Raw genomic sequence first — 16793 nt, 5'->3', positions numbered from 1 at the left:
TTACTTCAATAAACAAACATATAAAACAGCCTGGAACAAGCTTATATTACAAAATTAGTTAGGACAAGGAACAAAATGAAAAAGTATTCATTCTGCTTAAAGCACACCTTGGTTTGCTTTATATTTGCTTCAATTATATGAAACCAAAGCACAATACAGTTTACATGCATTAAAACAAAAAATAAAAACAGACCAGGAACAATTTTGAAAAAGAATTAAACGGGAGAAATTCATTTACCCAATGTTAGGCTTAGTATATAGCTATCCTAATTAAGACAGTGTCATATTAGCAAAGGAATAAACATACAGATCTATGGAATAAAAGAGAACCAGAAACAAATCCACACAAATATGTCCAAATAATTTTTGACAAAGGTGCAAAAGCAATTCAATGGAGGAAGGACAGCCTTACAACAAATAGTGCTGGAAAACTGGATATCGACATGCAAAAGAATGAAGTTGGACTCCTAACCTATACCGTATACAAAATTTACCTTAAAATGGATCAAAGATCTAAACATAAGAAATAACACTATAAAACTATTAGAATAAAATACAGGGGAAAAGCTTCACAACATTGAATTTGGCAATGACGTTTTAAAACATGACACCAAAAACACAGTCAACAACAACAAAAAAATGGACAAGTTAGGCTTCATCAAAATTAAAAACTTGTCATCAAAAAACACAATCAACAGCATAAAAAGGAAACCCACAGATGGGAGAAGATATGTTCAGATTACCTATTTCATAAAACTGAGCTGGACCAAAGAGGTCTGTCAGTCTAGCCTGGGGAAAAAAGGGATTGGTTGGGAGGTGGACCCCCAACCAAAGCACAAAGAAGTTTGGGAAGTTGATTGGTCATTTTGAGAAAGCACCTGGTCTGTCCCAAGCCCAAGCTAATATAATCCCAGGGGAACAAAGAAGCTCTGGCTCTCTTGCTTATTATGACCTGCACTCACCTGTTCTCTCCATGGGCCATGTGGCCATAACAGCCGCATGGCCCATGGCCTCCAGGAAGGATTCTCACTCTCTCTTCTCTTGCTCACCTGGTGATGCTCTCGCCTGTGTGTTCATGCACTCTCTTGCCTGGGAGCAGATAACTATGCGGCCCCAGCAGCTGCATGGACCATGGCTTTGTGGGCTCCACATGCAGGCTCCAGGCGGGAGCCTGAAATGGAGAGCAACCAGAAACAACCTAAGCTACCTGGATAGGAACTAAGACCACTCAGCAGCTGCCTAGTGGACTCCAAAGGACTGTACTTTAAAATGGAGCATGAACTCTGGTCATTGGCTTTTATCTTGTCTTGCTGAGGATGGGTGGACTTTTTCCATGGCAGAAAGATGAGACAGGAGTCTGGCATTTCTCCCAGGTCGCACAGCACCTAAATAAAACCTTTCCTTTTGCACCAGCGTGTTTGCCTCATGAGTTTGGCTTTTGTGGCAACAAGCAGCCAAAGCTGTTTTTGTTCCATTATAGGAGCACAAGAAAACTTTAGGGGGAGACAGATATGTTCACAGTTCCTTGATTGTTGTAATAGTTTCATTGCTGTATACATGTCAAAACAGTAAATTTTACACTTGAGAAGGCACAAATATTACAAATAAAAAATGGGAATAACTACAGTTACAGTAAATGAAAAGACTATTTTCAACAACCATAGGCAAATAATTTTGAAAACTTAAAACTATCTCAGAAATAAATAAAAACCTGAATACTCTCGTAACCCTTAAAGAAGTTGACGTGAAGTTTAAAATTTTGTCACAAAGAAAACACAGTCCAGATGATGAGGGGGAAAACGGGAATAATTGCCAACTCATCCTAAGAGGTGAGCAAAACCTGGCACTAAAATTAGTCAAAAAATATTACAAGAGGTCCTAGCCAGGTAGTTCAGTTGGTTTGACCATTGTCCCAATACACCAAAGCTGCAGGTTCAATCCCCAGTCAGGGCACATACAAGAATCAACCAATGAATGCATAGATAAGTGAAACAATAAACTGATGTTTCTTTCTCTCTCTTTGTTCCTCTCTTTCTAAAATCAATAAAAAAGAAATTACAAGAAAGGAAATTACAGTCTCACTTCCACTCAGTTATATAGATTAAAAATCCTAAACAAAATATTAACAAATTGAATCTGGTATATAAAAAAGATAACCTATGATCAATCTAAGTTTATCCAAGGTGTACAAGAACGTTTTAATATAAAATCTACAAGTATAATTCACTTGTTTAAAAAATCATGTAATTATTTTAATTGATATAGAAAAGCACTGGATAAAAACACATGGATTCATGGTTTTTTCAAAGTCTTAATTAGGAACAGAAGACTTCCTAACCATGATGAAAGTTGCTATTTTAATAAATAATAATCCTACACAATTATGCTCTTAAACAGGGAAACAATGAAAACATTCCCTTTAAAGTCAGGAATAAGACATGGTGACCCACTATAACTTGGAGGTCCTAGCCTCTGCAATAAGAAAAAGACATTAAAATGACAAAAATTATATAGAGTAAAATTACTTGCAGGAAATGTGAATATTTACACAGAAAATCCACAAGAACCTGCAAATTATTAAAACTAATAGCCCTGGCTGGTGTAGCTTAGTAGATTGAGTGTGGCCTGCAACAAAAAGGGTCACCGGTTCAATTCCCTGTCAGGGCACACACCTGGGGTGCAGGCCAGGTCCCCAAGTAGGGGGAGCACGAGAGGCAACCACACATTGATGTTTCTCTCCCTCTCTTTTTCCCTTCCTTCCCCTCTCTCCAAAAATAAATAAAATCTTTAATAATGATGATGATGATGATGATGATGATGATGATAATGGGGGGGTTAATAAGTAGGGTTTTCAAAGTGACTAGAGACGCAGAGTTTTTATATCCTGGCAAAAATAGCCACTGATTTGCACTCAAGAAAGGGTTTGTTAGGTTGAGTGAAAACAAATCATGTTTAAATACTGATGATTTCCTGTAAAGTATGCAGAAAAGTCAAAGGCTAAAAAGGTGGAGAAGATAGTGAGGTAAAGCTTTAAGAAGTGACAAGATATAATGTTGATGCAGAAAATGGCAGGAAATGCTGACACTGGGCAGCCCTGGGAGTCCAGGTAAGATGAAACCTGTTTTTCAAGAATTCTTTTCTAGAAAAACACTGTAAGTAGTAATGGTTAGAGAACATACAGAATTAAGGTTGGGCTGGGCGAAGGTAACAGAACTCTAAGCAACAGGATTGAGTACTGGCAAGAGAATTACCTGAATTGCTGAACCAGAGTCTAGCCTTGATATGAATAAAAGGCAGATATTAAAGATGATTAAAGGAAATAAAGTTCTTAAGTGACTAAAACTCAGAAGACATTAGAGAATATTTTATAGTGGGAACTACAGAGTAGGTAGGTAAACTGGAAGGCCCCAAGAGATTAATTTCACCAGAATTGTTTGGAAACTATTTTAACTGATAGGTTCTAGTCCTTGGGGGGAAAAAAATCAATATAAATGGTTTACTCTACACAATTAGTTTCCTTGAAATATATGGATCTCAATGCCCGTAAAATGAAAAAGTCTTTATTACCCCGAGATTATGCCACAAGCAGCTTGTTTAACATCCCTTCAAAATTCCTTGTTTTATTTTCCTCGTCTACTCCTACAGGCATAGCAAACTATTTCAGTGTTGATTATCTTCTTTTAAAAAGTTAATCGTGAGTATGTAGGTTATTTGAAGAACTTGGCGACCTGATTAGACTGTAATTATCTAGAGACAAATTTTATATACAAATAACTTTAATACATGCATAAACACAAACTCTGGCCTAATTATTTGGCAAAAATTAGGCTGCAAGTTATTTTATTTATTGGATGCTGACGGACACTAACTTCGATTGCTATGGCACTAATCAACACTGAAATCTCTTATCTGGAAGGAGGGCTGTTCATATATTCAGTGTCCGCAGAGTTCCTGTTGAGCTAAACATAGTGCACTGTGTACTCTACGAAAGAGTCCATGAGACATGCTTTGCAGGGGGAGGGTAGTTTAATTCTTTCACAATGCCTGTGGAGAGTCTGGCAGCGATGAAAGCCTAGAAAACTCATGAAAGGGCCTTTTATAACCAGGGTGAATGTGGAGCACAAAAGCAAAGTCAGATGACCTACTTAAAGCTTTGCTTTTACTGATGAGAATTAATTCTCATTCCAGATTAGTCGCTTTCTAGAAAAAGAAAACCTTACATAATGGTTGAAAATTAAGATACAAGGAGTATAACTCTACTAAGATCCAACTTTTCCCTCTCAAATATCAGCTCAAGACCTAGAATCTATGACCAGAGAGAGAATACTCATATATTTCTTAAGGCTCTGAAAGGTATGCTCTTATTTACCTCATTGTAACAATGTGTCCTTTGACTGCTGGGCTATCAGGAAATTTAAATAATATAATCCATCAATCAGGTCAGAAATTTGGGTGAATAATATTGTAAGAGGAAATAATTTCTTAATCTCTTCCTGGACCTTATGCAAAGAAATGGATGGTAAACCTGTCTTGAAAGGCAAGGACACACTCAGTAATAAAAAGTAATGCAAGAAGCCAGACACAAGAGTATATGCCATATGATTGCATTTATTTTTTATTATTAAAAGTTTCAATATAATTTATTAAAATTACCATTTATGTCTAATGAATATGCAATAAAAACAACATATTGCTCTGGCTCGGTAGCTCAGTTGGTTAGAGTATCCTTCTCGATACACCAAGGCTGCGGGTTCGAGGGTTCGATCCCTGGTCAGGGCACATACAAAAATCAACCAATGAAAACAACAAATCAGTGTTTCTCTCTCTCTCCCCGCCCACCCCTTAGTCTCTCTCAGATCAATAAAATAAAAACTATTTTAAAGTGTTTAACTTTGGAAAAATAAATCGTCAAGCCCAGATGTCTTCACTGGGAAATACCACAAAACATTTAAAAAGGAAATAACACCAATTCTACACAATCTCTCCTAAAAATATAGAAGAGAAGGAAATACTTTCCAACTCTCATTTTTACACCAGCATTATCCTAAAAACAAAACCAGACAGTGAACAAGAAGAAAATTACAGACTAATTTCCCTTTGAACACAGAAACAAAAATCCCCAATAGGGTATTACCAAATCAAAAATAGCAATATATAAAAAGAATAATACCCCATGATGAAGTAGGGTTTATTCTAGGAATGCAAGGCTGGTTAATTTTTTTTTAAATCAATGTGAATTACACTGAAAAAACCCACATGAGCCTATCAACTGATGTACATTTGACAAAACCCAACACCCATTCATGAGAAAATCTCTTAGAAAAGTAGGAATAAAAAGAATCTTCCTCTAACTGATAAAAGAATCTTAAAAATAAAACACACAAAAAACCTAAAGTCTGATTACTTTCCTCCTAAAATAATAAACAAGGCCATATGTCCACTCTCACCACTCTTATTCAACATAGCACCATAAGTCTTACCCAGTGCAGTAAGGCAAGAAGAAAAAATTAAAATATCCACCGATTAGAAAGTAAGAACTAAAGCTGTCCATATTTATAGAGGACATGGTAATCTATGTAGAAAATCCCAAGGAATCTACAAAAAAACAAAACTGGAACTAGTACACTTAGCAATGTCACAGGATATAAGGTTAACATAGAAAAAATTATGAATATTTCTATATACTAGTAAAAACTAGCTAAAAAACATAACATTTACAATAATTATCCAAAAAAGAAAATACATAGGTATAAATTTAATAAAACATGTTAGGAGCTATATGCTGAAAACTGCAAAACACTGATGAAACAGTAATCAAATTAGACCTAAATAAATGAAATGACATATTGTGTTCATATTTTGGATTCACTACCAGGATAAGAGCCACCATCTTAAAGGATAATTACTATAACATTTTTAATCACAAAAAATAAGCTACTCTTACAGTTTGGAAACAAAATGGAATGGGAGAGAACTTGATTTTAGGTTTATTTTGTGAGGGCACTCACTCAGGGAACAAAGCCTCCTCACAGCTCTGCTGTTATTTCTCTTACCTTAGCTATTTGAACTACATCATCCATCCTCACTCACTGGAATTCCATAAATACTTCTCTTTTTTTAGTTTTGCCACCTGCAACTAAAGGAAAAAACCTTTAGAAAGATAAAAAACCCTACTTAAACCCATGGATTTGTTCCCAGGGAGTGGAGTACATTCTAAGGAGATGTTTCATAGAGCTATGTTTAACATTCCAGGAGCCACAGAACAAAGCTCCATCTTAAATAGTTTTTAGATCACTGAAGAGCTCATGAGAACTGGGTGTGTTGAGAAATTAGGTCTTTCCAGAGCAGGCAAGATGGAGCACTCCTCCCTTCTCCCAAAACTTGGACTACCATATTTTGCTTTGTATAATGCACATTTTGCCCCAAATTATTTTTATAATGTATTCTCTCTTTTTTTAAGGTTTTATTTTTAGACAGAGGGGAAGGGAGAAGAAAGAAAGAGAGAGAAACATCAATGTATGGTTGCCTCTTGGGAGCCCCCTAGAGGGGATGTGGTCCGTAACCCAGGCATGTGTCCTGGCTAGGAATCGAACCGGAGAGTCTTTGGTTTGCAAGCTGGTGCTCAATCCACTGAGCCACACCAGCTGGGCTGCACATTTTGCCCAAATTTTTAAAGGAAAAATAAGGATGAGCATTACACATAGGTAATACAAAAAATACCTTCTTTCTATTCTTGTGTTTTGTAATTATTACATAAAATTTATTGTACTATGTTCAAAAGCAAATGCTAAAATTCCTTTATAATACAAAAATCAATTATCTAAATATAAATAAAAAATTGCGTTAAAAAATTAAAACAAGAGATTTTTTCCTGCAAGTTTGGGCCAAAAACGTTGGGTATACATTACGTACGGGAGGGCATTTACACATAGCAAAATATGGCATTCCACTGCAAGTTTGTTTATGGACCATTAGGTCCCACCCAGGGGGACTAATGTCTGCAACTAGTTTTAATTTACAAATCACAGGACAGGCCTTGCATAATAAAGAATTATCCTCAAATGCCAAGGTTGAAAAAAACTGTACTAGGCAAAGACCCAGTTTCAGGTGCAAGTTCTAACTCATTAGCTAAGAGACCTAGACCAAATGTATTAAACTTCATTAAGCCTCAGTTTTTTTCTCTTGGGAAAAGAGTAGCGCCTCAATTAAAAGTTCTCTTCCATTCTAATTCTTACAGTACCAAAATAATAAAATATTTAAATAATAACTAATCTTTAAGCATACACAATGGGCCAGACATCATACTGTTTTATGTGGTCTACCTCATTTAACCCTCAAAATAGTCCTATTAAGCAGGTATTATCATTCTCTTCATTATTTGAATGAATAACCTGATACAAGAAGACTCTTTTAGAATGGTCAACAGCAGAGCTCGGACCTGAAACTGGGCAATCTAATTCTAGAGCTCTAGTTCTTATCATTATCTTCCCCATCTTTCTGGACCTTTGGACAAAGGATTAAGAACCACATCCCTAAATTCACAGCCCACTAAACACCATAAGAGACTATGGGTTAGAAAGGGGAGAGAAGACATCATTTTTCAGGTACAAATTGGCCAAGATTAGGAAAACAAGATCCAATGCTGTTAAGGATCTAATGCCACAGGCTGCTCATACTCTGCACTGACACCGTAAAAAACAATCCCTTTCAACAGAAAAGGCCTTCAGAATGTTCACACATTTCAATTTATTTTACTTCTGGGAATCTAGACAAGAAAAAATAATCCTAAATACAGCAAAAAGAACTTCATACAAAGACATTCATTGACTGCCCAATGACTGGGCGACGCAGCGGTCCAAGTGAAGTACTCTGCTATTGGGTGATCAGGGCTGGCAGAGACTTTGTCAAGTACGCACTGCAGTCTGGGGGCTTCCCATGCCCGATCCTACACTTTGCCTTTTTTATCACAATCATTACTCCCCAATGTCGACAAAAGAAGTTGGGAGAAAACAAAGCAAGGAAAAATCTCTAGGACTGGATAAAAAGTAAAATGGAGAGATACATACTTCTTTTACATTGGTGGGTACAGGAAAGTTAACATTTAACATTTACAGTAAATAAGAGATGGTATGTAGGCAACAAGACAACATTGAGGAGTTTCATGGTCTTGTGCCAAGTTGTGCCTCTGAGGAGTCTGGAAAAGTACTCTGATATTTCAAAGGCAAGTTATCCTACATGTGTAGGAAAAATAGACAGGACTCATTTAACGTAAAAGACCAATCTTTGTTAAGGAAGCTATAGGCCTGGTACGTGACCACCCACTATGACCTGCCCAGTTAGGAATCTATGATTAGACCATCCAGTGTGGTTACTTTCATTCACTGAGTTTGTAAAGCCTGCTATGTGGTCCCCTGAGCTTGCCAGGTCTGTAGTCCCTTTTACATTCACACCAATAAGCCCCTTGCCCTCCTACTCCATCTCAGTCTGCTTTTTGAAGAACCCAACTGGCACATATATTAAGGATATTTACATTGATGAAGAAACAAAAACCACTGCGGGGGTGTGGGGAGACTCCCAGTAAATAAACCAAAATGTTAACAATGTTGGGACCTCTGCACTATCCAAGTATTCCTGAACTATCATCTATTACTTATACATAATAAAAAATATTCAAAGACTTTGTGCTAAACTTTGCTCCTGAAGAAATATTCTATGGCAGGAAAAAATTGTTATATTTGTATACAATGTGCCTAAATTCACCAAGGGGTAACTCATAAACAAACTGCTGGAGTTCTTTAAAAAAAAGGAAGGGGGCATGTCCAACTACTTAGGAACTAAAAGACCACGCAGTGGACTTTACAGACATTCCATAAGCTCAGCTTCCTCATTCGTTTAATCAGAAGTCAAACCAGTTTAAATTAAGGACTTTTAGAGGAAACTATGGAGACAGTTCAATTCACTCTCCTGTTCTCACACATTATACCAATGCCCTAGACAGGATGTCAGTAACTGGATGAGTAGAGAGCAATCATTGTCCTTATTTCTCAATACTTGCATCCATTTCTCTTTCTAGCTGTACTTACAATGCAACTAAATGTAGATAGCACATTAAACACAATTTCAAAAAGGCAAAGGCTGGTGGCAAGACTCAAATCCAGGCATATCTTATTCTGAAACCTATATGCTCGCACCCCCTGGTTGAATAGGGCCTATAAACAATGTACATCAATAGCCACATGAGGAAAAGGGCTTCCTTCCAGAAGGAAATGTATGCAAAGTTTCAAAGACCTGATTGAAATTTATCATAACTGTCAAACAATTACAAAACTCCTAGGTATGGTGCAATATACACAGCCAGTGAAACTTTCCAATCACTGTCTGTCTGAAAGAGTAAAATAAAATGTAAAGGCTAATTCCTTTCTAAGCAGAAACTCCTATGACAAAGATGGGAAACAAAACCTTGGGGCAAATTAGAGACACTACCATGGTTCCATTTCCTACAGTGAATGGAGTCATTGCCAGGAAGTCCCATGTTTACTATAGCAACAACTGGACTTGCTACTACTCACTAAGTTTCTGCCTTTTCACTTCCGTAGGAAACACACTGGAAAATAAGGCTCCTGATCACTTTTTTGAAAAGGAGCTGTCATTTAAAAATAGAAATTAATAAAAAATGCATATAGAGCATATATAAAAAATGTTACACTTGAACTGACAACCAATTTCTGTAAGTTAAACTCAATCTTTAAAGTACAGTCTTATCTTTTTATCTTGCAATAGAGCAATCTATAAAATCTACTAAAACTCTCCAGCTACCAAAGTCTAGGAATGCTGGATAACTGGTAATATCCTTTGAAAAGCTTAGTTAAGTTCTCAAGAAAGGAAAGAAAATTGCCAGGGCCGGAAATAAAAAGTGAAGCAAAGGCCAGGGCTGGAAGTACGTACTGACCTTTGTATTATCCCCATTTCAATAACTAATGGAAGTGGAGGAAAGGAGACAGAGAGCAGGAGAAAAGTAGAAAAGGTTCTTGAGAAAGGTGGGGAGCTGGATTTAAGATCTCTTGTGAAGCTGTGACCCTCAAAGGCCTCTGCTCTCAATGAAAATAAACAAGGGAAAAAAATCCACCTGCATGAAGAAGACGACCATAAAGCTTGTCTGATTGTTTAAGCTACAGGTAAGGGGAGGAAAAGGCTCCCCTTGAGAATTTGAAACCATAGATATATGCTTCATATGGATTTGAGGTCTAAATTTATTTACTCTATCTTATGATTTAGGAGCCTCCTCAACATGAGAAATTAACAAAACTGGGCCATGACAGTGATGCCCCCGGACATCTCCAGTAGATAAAAAATGAAACCACTGGGGAAAGTCAAACTCTCAGCATAAAATGCACACAATTCAGAAAACAGAACAGTCTCATAAGTGTGTTTAACAATCATTAAAGATAAAAGCATAAGAGCATCAAAACTGTAAGGAAGACATCAAACTCTTTTTTTTAAAAAAAAAATGAAGCAGAACAACCAAATGGAACTTCCAGAATAAAACACAGTCATTGAAATCTAAAATTCTATAGCTGGGTTAAGCACTGGAGAAGACACAGCTGACGAGAGAATTAGTAAACTGGAAAATGTATCAGAAGAATGAAAAATGCCACACAAAAAAATAAACATACCTTGATCCAGAAAAATAACTGCAGAACTAAAAGACATAAAGCTGTCTGTAAAATTTACACAGAAATCCAAAGGACTCAGACTATCCAAAACAATTTTGATAAAGAAAAAGAAAGTTGGAAGACTACCTGACAGTGAACAAGACAGTATGCTGTGGGTATAAGAACAGACATATAAGCCAAGATAATAAACTGGAGTATAGAAGTAAAACCACACATACTCAACTGTGTTAATGGGAACATAACAGCGTTTCCCACAAATAGTGTTGAAACAACTCAATAACTGGCTATGGAAAAAAATGAACTTTGACCCTTAGCCTAATGCCATGCACAAATATTAACCTGAAAAGATATCAAACTTAAATGTAAAAGCTAAAAGCGTAAGAACACATAAAAGAGAAAACTTTACAATCTTCATACATTGTATTAATTTTACATTAGTCCATAACAAATTACCACAATTGGAGGTCACAGTTGAAGCAGAGAGTGGCTGAATTTTCTGCTCAAGGCCTTGCAAGGATAAACTCAAGCTATTTGGCACCTAGAGCTCTGTTCTTACCTAGCACTCAGGATCCTCTTCTAAGTTCAGGTGGTTGTGGCAGAATTCACTTCTTTGCAGCTGCAGGACTAAAAGTCCCCGTTTCTTTGCTACTTCCCATCCCCTAGCCATGCTCAGTTGTTGAAGGCCATCTACAATACTTGTCATAGGGGTCTCACCATCTGCTAAGTGAGCAATTAAAAAAAAACAAAAACAACAACTCCCTCTTACTGAATATTCATGTTTCAAATCCTTTTACTTCTTCTGGCCCCAGATTTTAAGGGCTCATGTGATTAGGTCAGGCCTATCTGAATAATCTCCCTTTTGCCATGTAATCTACTAGGCAATTACTAGGGTAACATCTCATCATAACAACAGAATACCCACACTCCCAGAAAAAAAGCAATTTTATAAGAGTGTGGGTTAGGTTATCAAGAGTCACCTTAGGATTCTGTCTATCCAAGGACGGACAGACTTCTTAGATTGAACACAAAAAGCATAAACTATTCTTTAAAAGTGATAATTTAGACTCCATCAAAATTACAACTTTCTGCTCTTTGAGAGACATCATTAAAAAACAAAAAAAGACCTCTAGACTTCCAGTCAAGATGGCGGCATAAGTAAACACAGCTCGCCTTCTTGGGAAACCACATCAAAATTACAACTAAAATATAGAACAACCATCACTCAGAACCATTCAGAAATTGAGTTGAATGGAAATCTAACAACTACAGAATTAAAGAAACCACATCCATCCAGAGTGGTAGAAGGGCAAAGACGCGGAACGGACTGGTCCCACATCCACATGTGGTGGATAAAAATTCGGGAGGGATATCTCGGGAGTGAGGAGTCCAAGCCCGACACCAGGCCTCCCAGCCCAGGGTTCCAGTGCCAGAAGGATAAGTCCCCATAACTTCTAGCTGCAAAACCAATGGGAATTGAGTAGGTGGAAGAAACTGCTGGGAGTGCCAAGCAGTTCCTCTTACAGAACCCACACACGGAATACACAGACTGACTCCCTCTGAGCTCCAGCACTGGGGTAGCAGCTTGAAAAGCACCAGTGGCATCCAAGGAGAAACTGAATTGTCTGGCAGAGGCCACTGTCTTTTTTCACAACCCTCCCTTCAGAGCCACAGAGCCAGCAGGCTGGTGTCTTATCTGAGACTCTCTCAACCTAGCTAACACAGTTTGCCCCGCCCTTGAGATTCCCTAAGACTTCATCCCACCCATCTTATGGTCCTACCCAACCTGCTTTTCCATATGAATGGCTGGTCTGGGCTGATGCTTCACAACTTCCTAAATCCTCTCAAACAAGCAACAGCCAGCTTCAATGAGGCCCCAGCTCCTGTACCTCTTGCTAAGCGGCCAAGCTACTGGCACTAGCAGCCATCAGCCTAGATTCACAGCTTGGCTTCACCTGGGAATCTCCAAGCCCAGCACAAGTAATAGCCATCTCAGATAGCTTTGAAGCTCTGGGAGGATGGCCCTGGGCAGAACACAGGTGGAGGCTGACCTTGGCCTTCACCAGCCGGGAAACCCCAGAGACTGGGCACCCAAGTGGAGAGTGACAGACACATCAGAGCACACCACCCTGCCTCTACAAAGCTGTGCCTCCATGGAGGCAGAGGTTGGTGGTCAGCAGTCACAGCATTTCTTGCAGCTGACTGGCCTGGATGAATCTCGCCCACTGACCTGTCAACAGCAATCAAGCCTCAACTACAACAGGAGGGTATACTCAGCCCACACAAAGGCTCCACTTTGAGTATCCCGCTTGGGTAATAGGGGAGGCTGTGCCACTGGACCCTACAGGACACCTGCTACCTTAGGACACACTACCAAGACAGGGAGCCAAGGCAGCTCTTCCTAACATAGAAACAATCACAGGGAGGCTGCCAAAATGAGGAGACAAAAAAAGAATAGCCCAAATGAAAGAATAGAACAAAACTCCAGAAAAAGAGCTAAACAAAATGGAGATAAGCAATCTGTCAGATACAGAGTTCAAAACACTGGTTATAAGGATGACAGGATGCTCAAGGAACTTCGTGAGGACCTCGACAGTATAAAAAAAAAATCAAGTACAAAATGAAGGATACACTGATTAAAATAAAGAAGAATTTACAGGGAAACAACAGTAGAATGGATGAAGCCAAGAATCAAATCAATGATTTAGAACATAAGGGAACAACCAGACAACAAGAAGGGGGTGGAGGAATATGACTGGGAAGGGCACAGGGAAGAAACATTTTGGAATTAAGGGAATGTTACATATCTTGCCTGTGGTGATGGTTACTCAAGTATATAAATTCAGCAAAATTTACCCAACTATATATGGATAATGGGTACATTTTATTGTAAGAAGACTGGTTACACCTCAATAAAATTGATTTTTAAAAAGATAATCTCATACCATATCCTGAAGACATGGCCACAATACAATCTTGCTGAACAGTCATTCATAATAAACCCTAAATACAATGCAAAAAGTGGAATAAAAGAGAAGCTAACAGCTAATTAGTTGCTATTTAAAACTATATGTATTGATGTTATATGCCATATTAATAAAGGGGGGCAAACATATGATCATCTCAACGAAGAAAAAGCATTTAATAAAATCCAACACCCTTTTATGACAAAAACACTCAACAATTCTTGTTGTGGCCAACAATGCTGTCCACTATGCTTTTTTTCTGTTCATTATCTCACAAATCCACAAACTTATCCACTTTTTCCTCTTTTCTACAGATTCACCATATACTATAGATGTCACTTTCTGGAGCAACCATGTACAGACTGGCAAATTTCCTCTTCTTTTTCTAGATGTATTATATTGTTGATTCATTACCACTGAACTTATGGCCAACAGCATTGTAACTTATGACTGAACAAAGCTTATTTAACATGCATTTTTTCCATAAGGCATACATCACAGACTTCTTGAACTAATATACACTAAACAGCACTTCAGCCCTATGCTTTGGGGCCATTTTAAACAATGAAATCACCAATAAACAGCACAAAATAAGTCTAAAACACATGGCAACAAACAGGCTGTGAAAAGGACTCCTGTTTTATAGTATGAGAGTTGAAATAAGAAGGCAAAGCATCACCTTGTTGACCTCAGCTAGGAATATATGTGTTAAATCATAAAAAATTTTCATCCCTCTGCAAATGTATATGAATGACCATGAAAGAGAGTACTAATTTGGGGGTTACAAATAAATTTTAGCAAGTAGGTGAATCTGCAAATATGGAATCTGCAAATAATGATGGTCCTTGTGTACTTCCTTTCTTCCCAAGTAATTCAGCCTAAATACCATTAGGTGGCGCTGAACAAGATTGGCATACACATGGTCTCATAAGGAAAAACAGACTGGGTACATCAGAGGGGCTTTTGATCAACTAAGTAAATATATTAAGAATTATAAGAGCCACGTTTCTCCATCAGAGAGGCAGGAGCTACAAATATGAAAGGAAGAAAAATAAAATGAACACTGAGGTATTTGACTGGACTCAGGCATCAGTGTAAACTCAGCATTTTAAAGAGAAAGAAATACAGACATGCGTGCATTTGTAAGTGTATATATGTCTGTGTATGTGCACACTCACTGAGAGTGCATAGGAGCAGTGATACCCCAGTAGAACAATCATGCATAGCATCCAGTCTTGGTTTCTAAATACATTCTCCAATGAAAGGAACTAGGGCTCCTTGGTGAAGGACTGTTATCAGGGCTGGGGCAGAAAAACAGGAAGGGACTGAAACATCTTGTTCCATCAGAAAGTAAGGAAGGGATGAGATCAAAGAATGATAGGACATGCCAAAAGGATACAGGAGCCAGCTTAAAGTCAACAGCTTCCACTGGGCAAATCTGGGACAAATTCCACATCAAATAACAAATTATATTAACAGATAACAACTAACCCATTGACTAAAGTAGGAATCCATATATCCTATTAATAAATATAATAAAATAAACAAGGAAAAAACAAAGCTTTTCCTTACAAAGGTATGTCAACTGATGAAATGTGGCAGAAATGATGAAACCAGAAAAATCATTTGGCAACAACTGCAGCAATAATACAGCAAAGAAATATCAATGATGCTAAAACTCATGGGTCAAAATGTGACAAGAAATGATATTTACATGGTCACAAAGTGCTTCTTTCTCATAAAAACTGACTACAAATGGATAAAATAGATAAATTTACAGTAGAGAAAACTGGCCGACACCATCTTAATCAAGTGATCAAGGCTAACTAACACACAGAAATGGGACAGAGAGAAATTGTGTACTTCTGACAGGCTAGGATAAGAATATAGTACAATTTATGTGGTACTCCTGACAAAATGCATATTCTGAATCTAACTATGAAGAAATATCAGGCCCAAATTGAGGAACAGTTCTCAAAATAATTAGTCTACATTCTTTAAAAGTATCAAAATGATCAAGTCAAAGACAGGTGCAACAACTAAATGCAACGTGTGATTCTAAACTGGATCCTTCTGTTGCAGAGGATATAATTGGGACAACTGGTAAAACGTGAATGGGATCTGAGGATTAGCTGGTACTACTGTATCATTGTAAGTTCCTGATTTTAATGGGTGTATTGTGGTTACATAGGAGAATATCCCTGCTTGTAGAAAATACACACTGAAGTATTCAGGGCTGGTGGCCATCTGAGTGAGCAACTAACTTTCAAATGGTCCCGGGAGGGGAAAAGCTTTTTGTTCTATTATTGCAACTTATTTATAAATTTTAAATTAGTTCAAAATAAAGCACATGCAAATACAACAACAACAAAATACCAATGTTTCAGTATTATAAATACCTAATTCTTCCTTAGCAAAATTTCTGGATAAAAAGTACTCCATTACCCCTACTTACTTTTACTAGATTTTATAATAATGTATCAAATTTTCCCACTGGCCAATAGAAATTTCTGTGATGTTGAAATGTTCTACATTCATACTGTCCAATACAACAGCACATGAGGCTAATGATGATCATACTGGACAGTGCAGTTCTAGAGAACAGAAGTCATAAAAGATTCAAAAGCTTTTTCATAAAAATGTTTTAATACTAATTAGATTGTAAAACAAGTAGTATTATTTTATTTTTTCTATACTTGTTGATAGACTAATGGTCCCATATAGCTTTCCAAACTCTTCTGATTTCTTAAGTCTTAATATCTATTAGAAGCAACCACCTATCTTTGGTTGATAGCAGTTTTTGTTTTTCTTTAAACTGATTTCCCTTTCGGTATACCATTGCTATTGATTCATACCCGTGTCTTCTCTACTTACTGAAGTATGTTTTTCTAAAATCTAGGGATGTGAACATGTCTACCCAACATCCCCACCTCTAGCTCTCACAAAGTTAGACCACAAAGTCACTTTCTCCCAAACTTCTTACAATTTACACTTCATTTTTACTCATCTTCCCCCAGTAATAGTTGCTAAACTGTATATAATTGGTGTTACATGTTTATTTCCTGCCATGCTCAAGACAAGGTTCCTCTTGATCAGATCAGTTTATTTCAGGAAAAGTATATTATTATTCCTTGTCTACATGAAATATAGTTAATTA

At 37.4% G+C, this 16793-nt stretch overlaps 1 protein-coding gene across 7 annotated transcripts in view; it reads right to left on the bottom strand.

Moving 5' to 3' along the window:
- Positions 1-16793, bottom strand: part of PTPRA (protein tyrosine phosphatase receptor type A) — a 128777-nt gene that overhangs the window by 85933 nt on the left and 26051 nt on the right. For 2 of the 7 annotated variants that reach the window (XM_054573956.1, XM_054573957.1), the window contains exon 2: positions 6054-6136. The exons of 4 other annotated variants lie outside the window; for them this stretch is intronic. In XM_054573956.1, the coding sequence (XP_054429931.1) occupies positions 6054-6080 (27 nt within the window). In that variant the 5' untranslated portion in view covers positions 6081-6136. Of the gene's footprint in view, positions 1-4369; positions 4389-6053; positions 6137-16793 lie in introns of those variants that run through there. One more of the 7 variants, XM_054573959.1, reaches the window with a different exon arrangement.

This window comes from Pteronotus mesoamericanus, unplaced genomic scaffold (assembly GCF_021234165.1).
Source record: "Pteronotus mesoamericanus isolate MK-2021 breed Mesoamerican mustached bat unplaced genomic scaffold, CSHL_Meso_final contig_25, whole genome shotgun sequence".
NCBI lineage: Eukaryota > Metazoa > Chordata > Mammalia > Chiroptera > Mormoopidae > Pteronotus > Pteronotus mesoamericanus.
The sequence above is the reverse complement of the archived record's forward strand: the minus strand, read 5'-3'. Positions and strand labels throughout refer to the sequence as shown.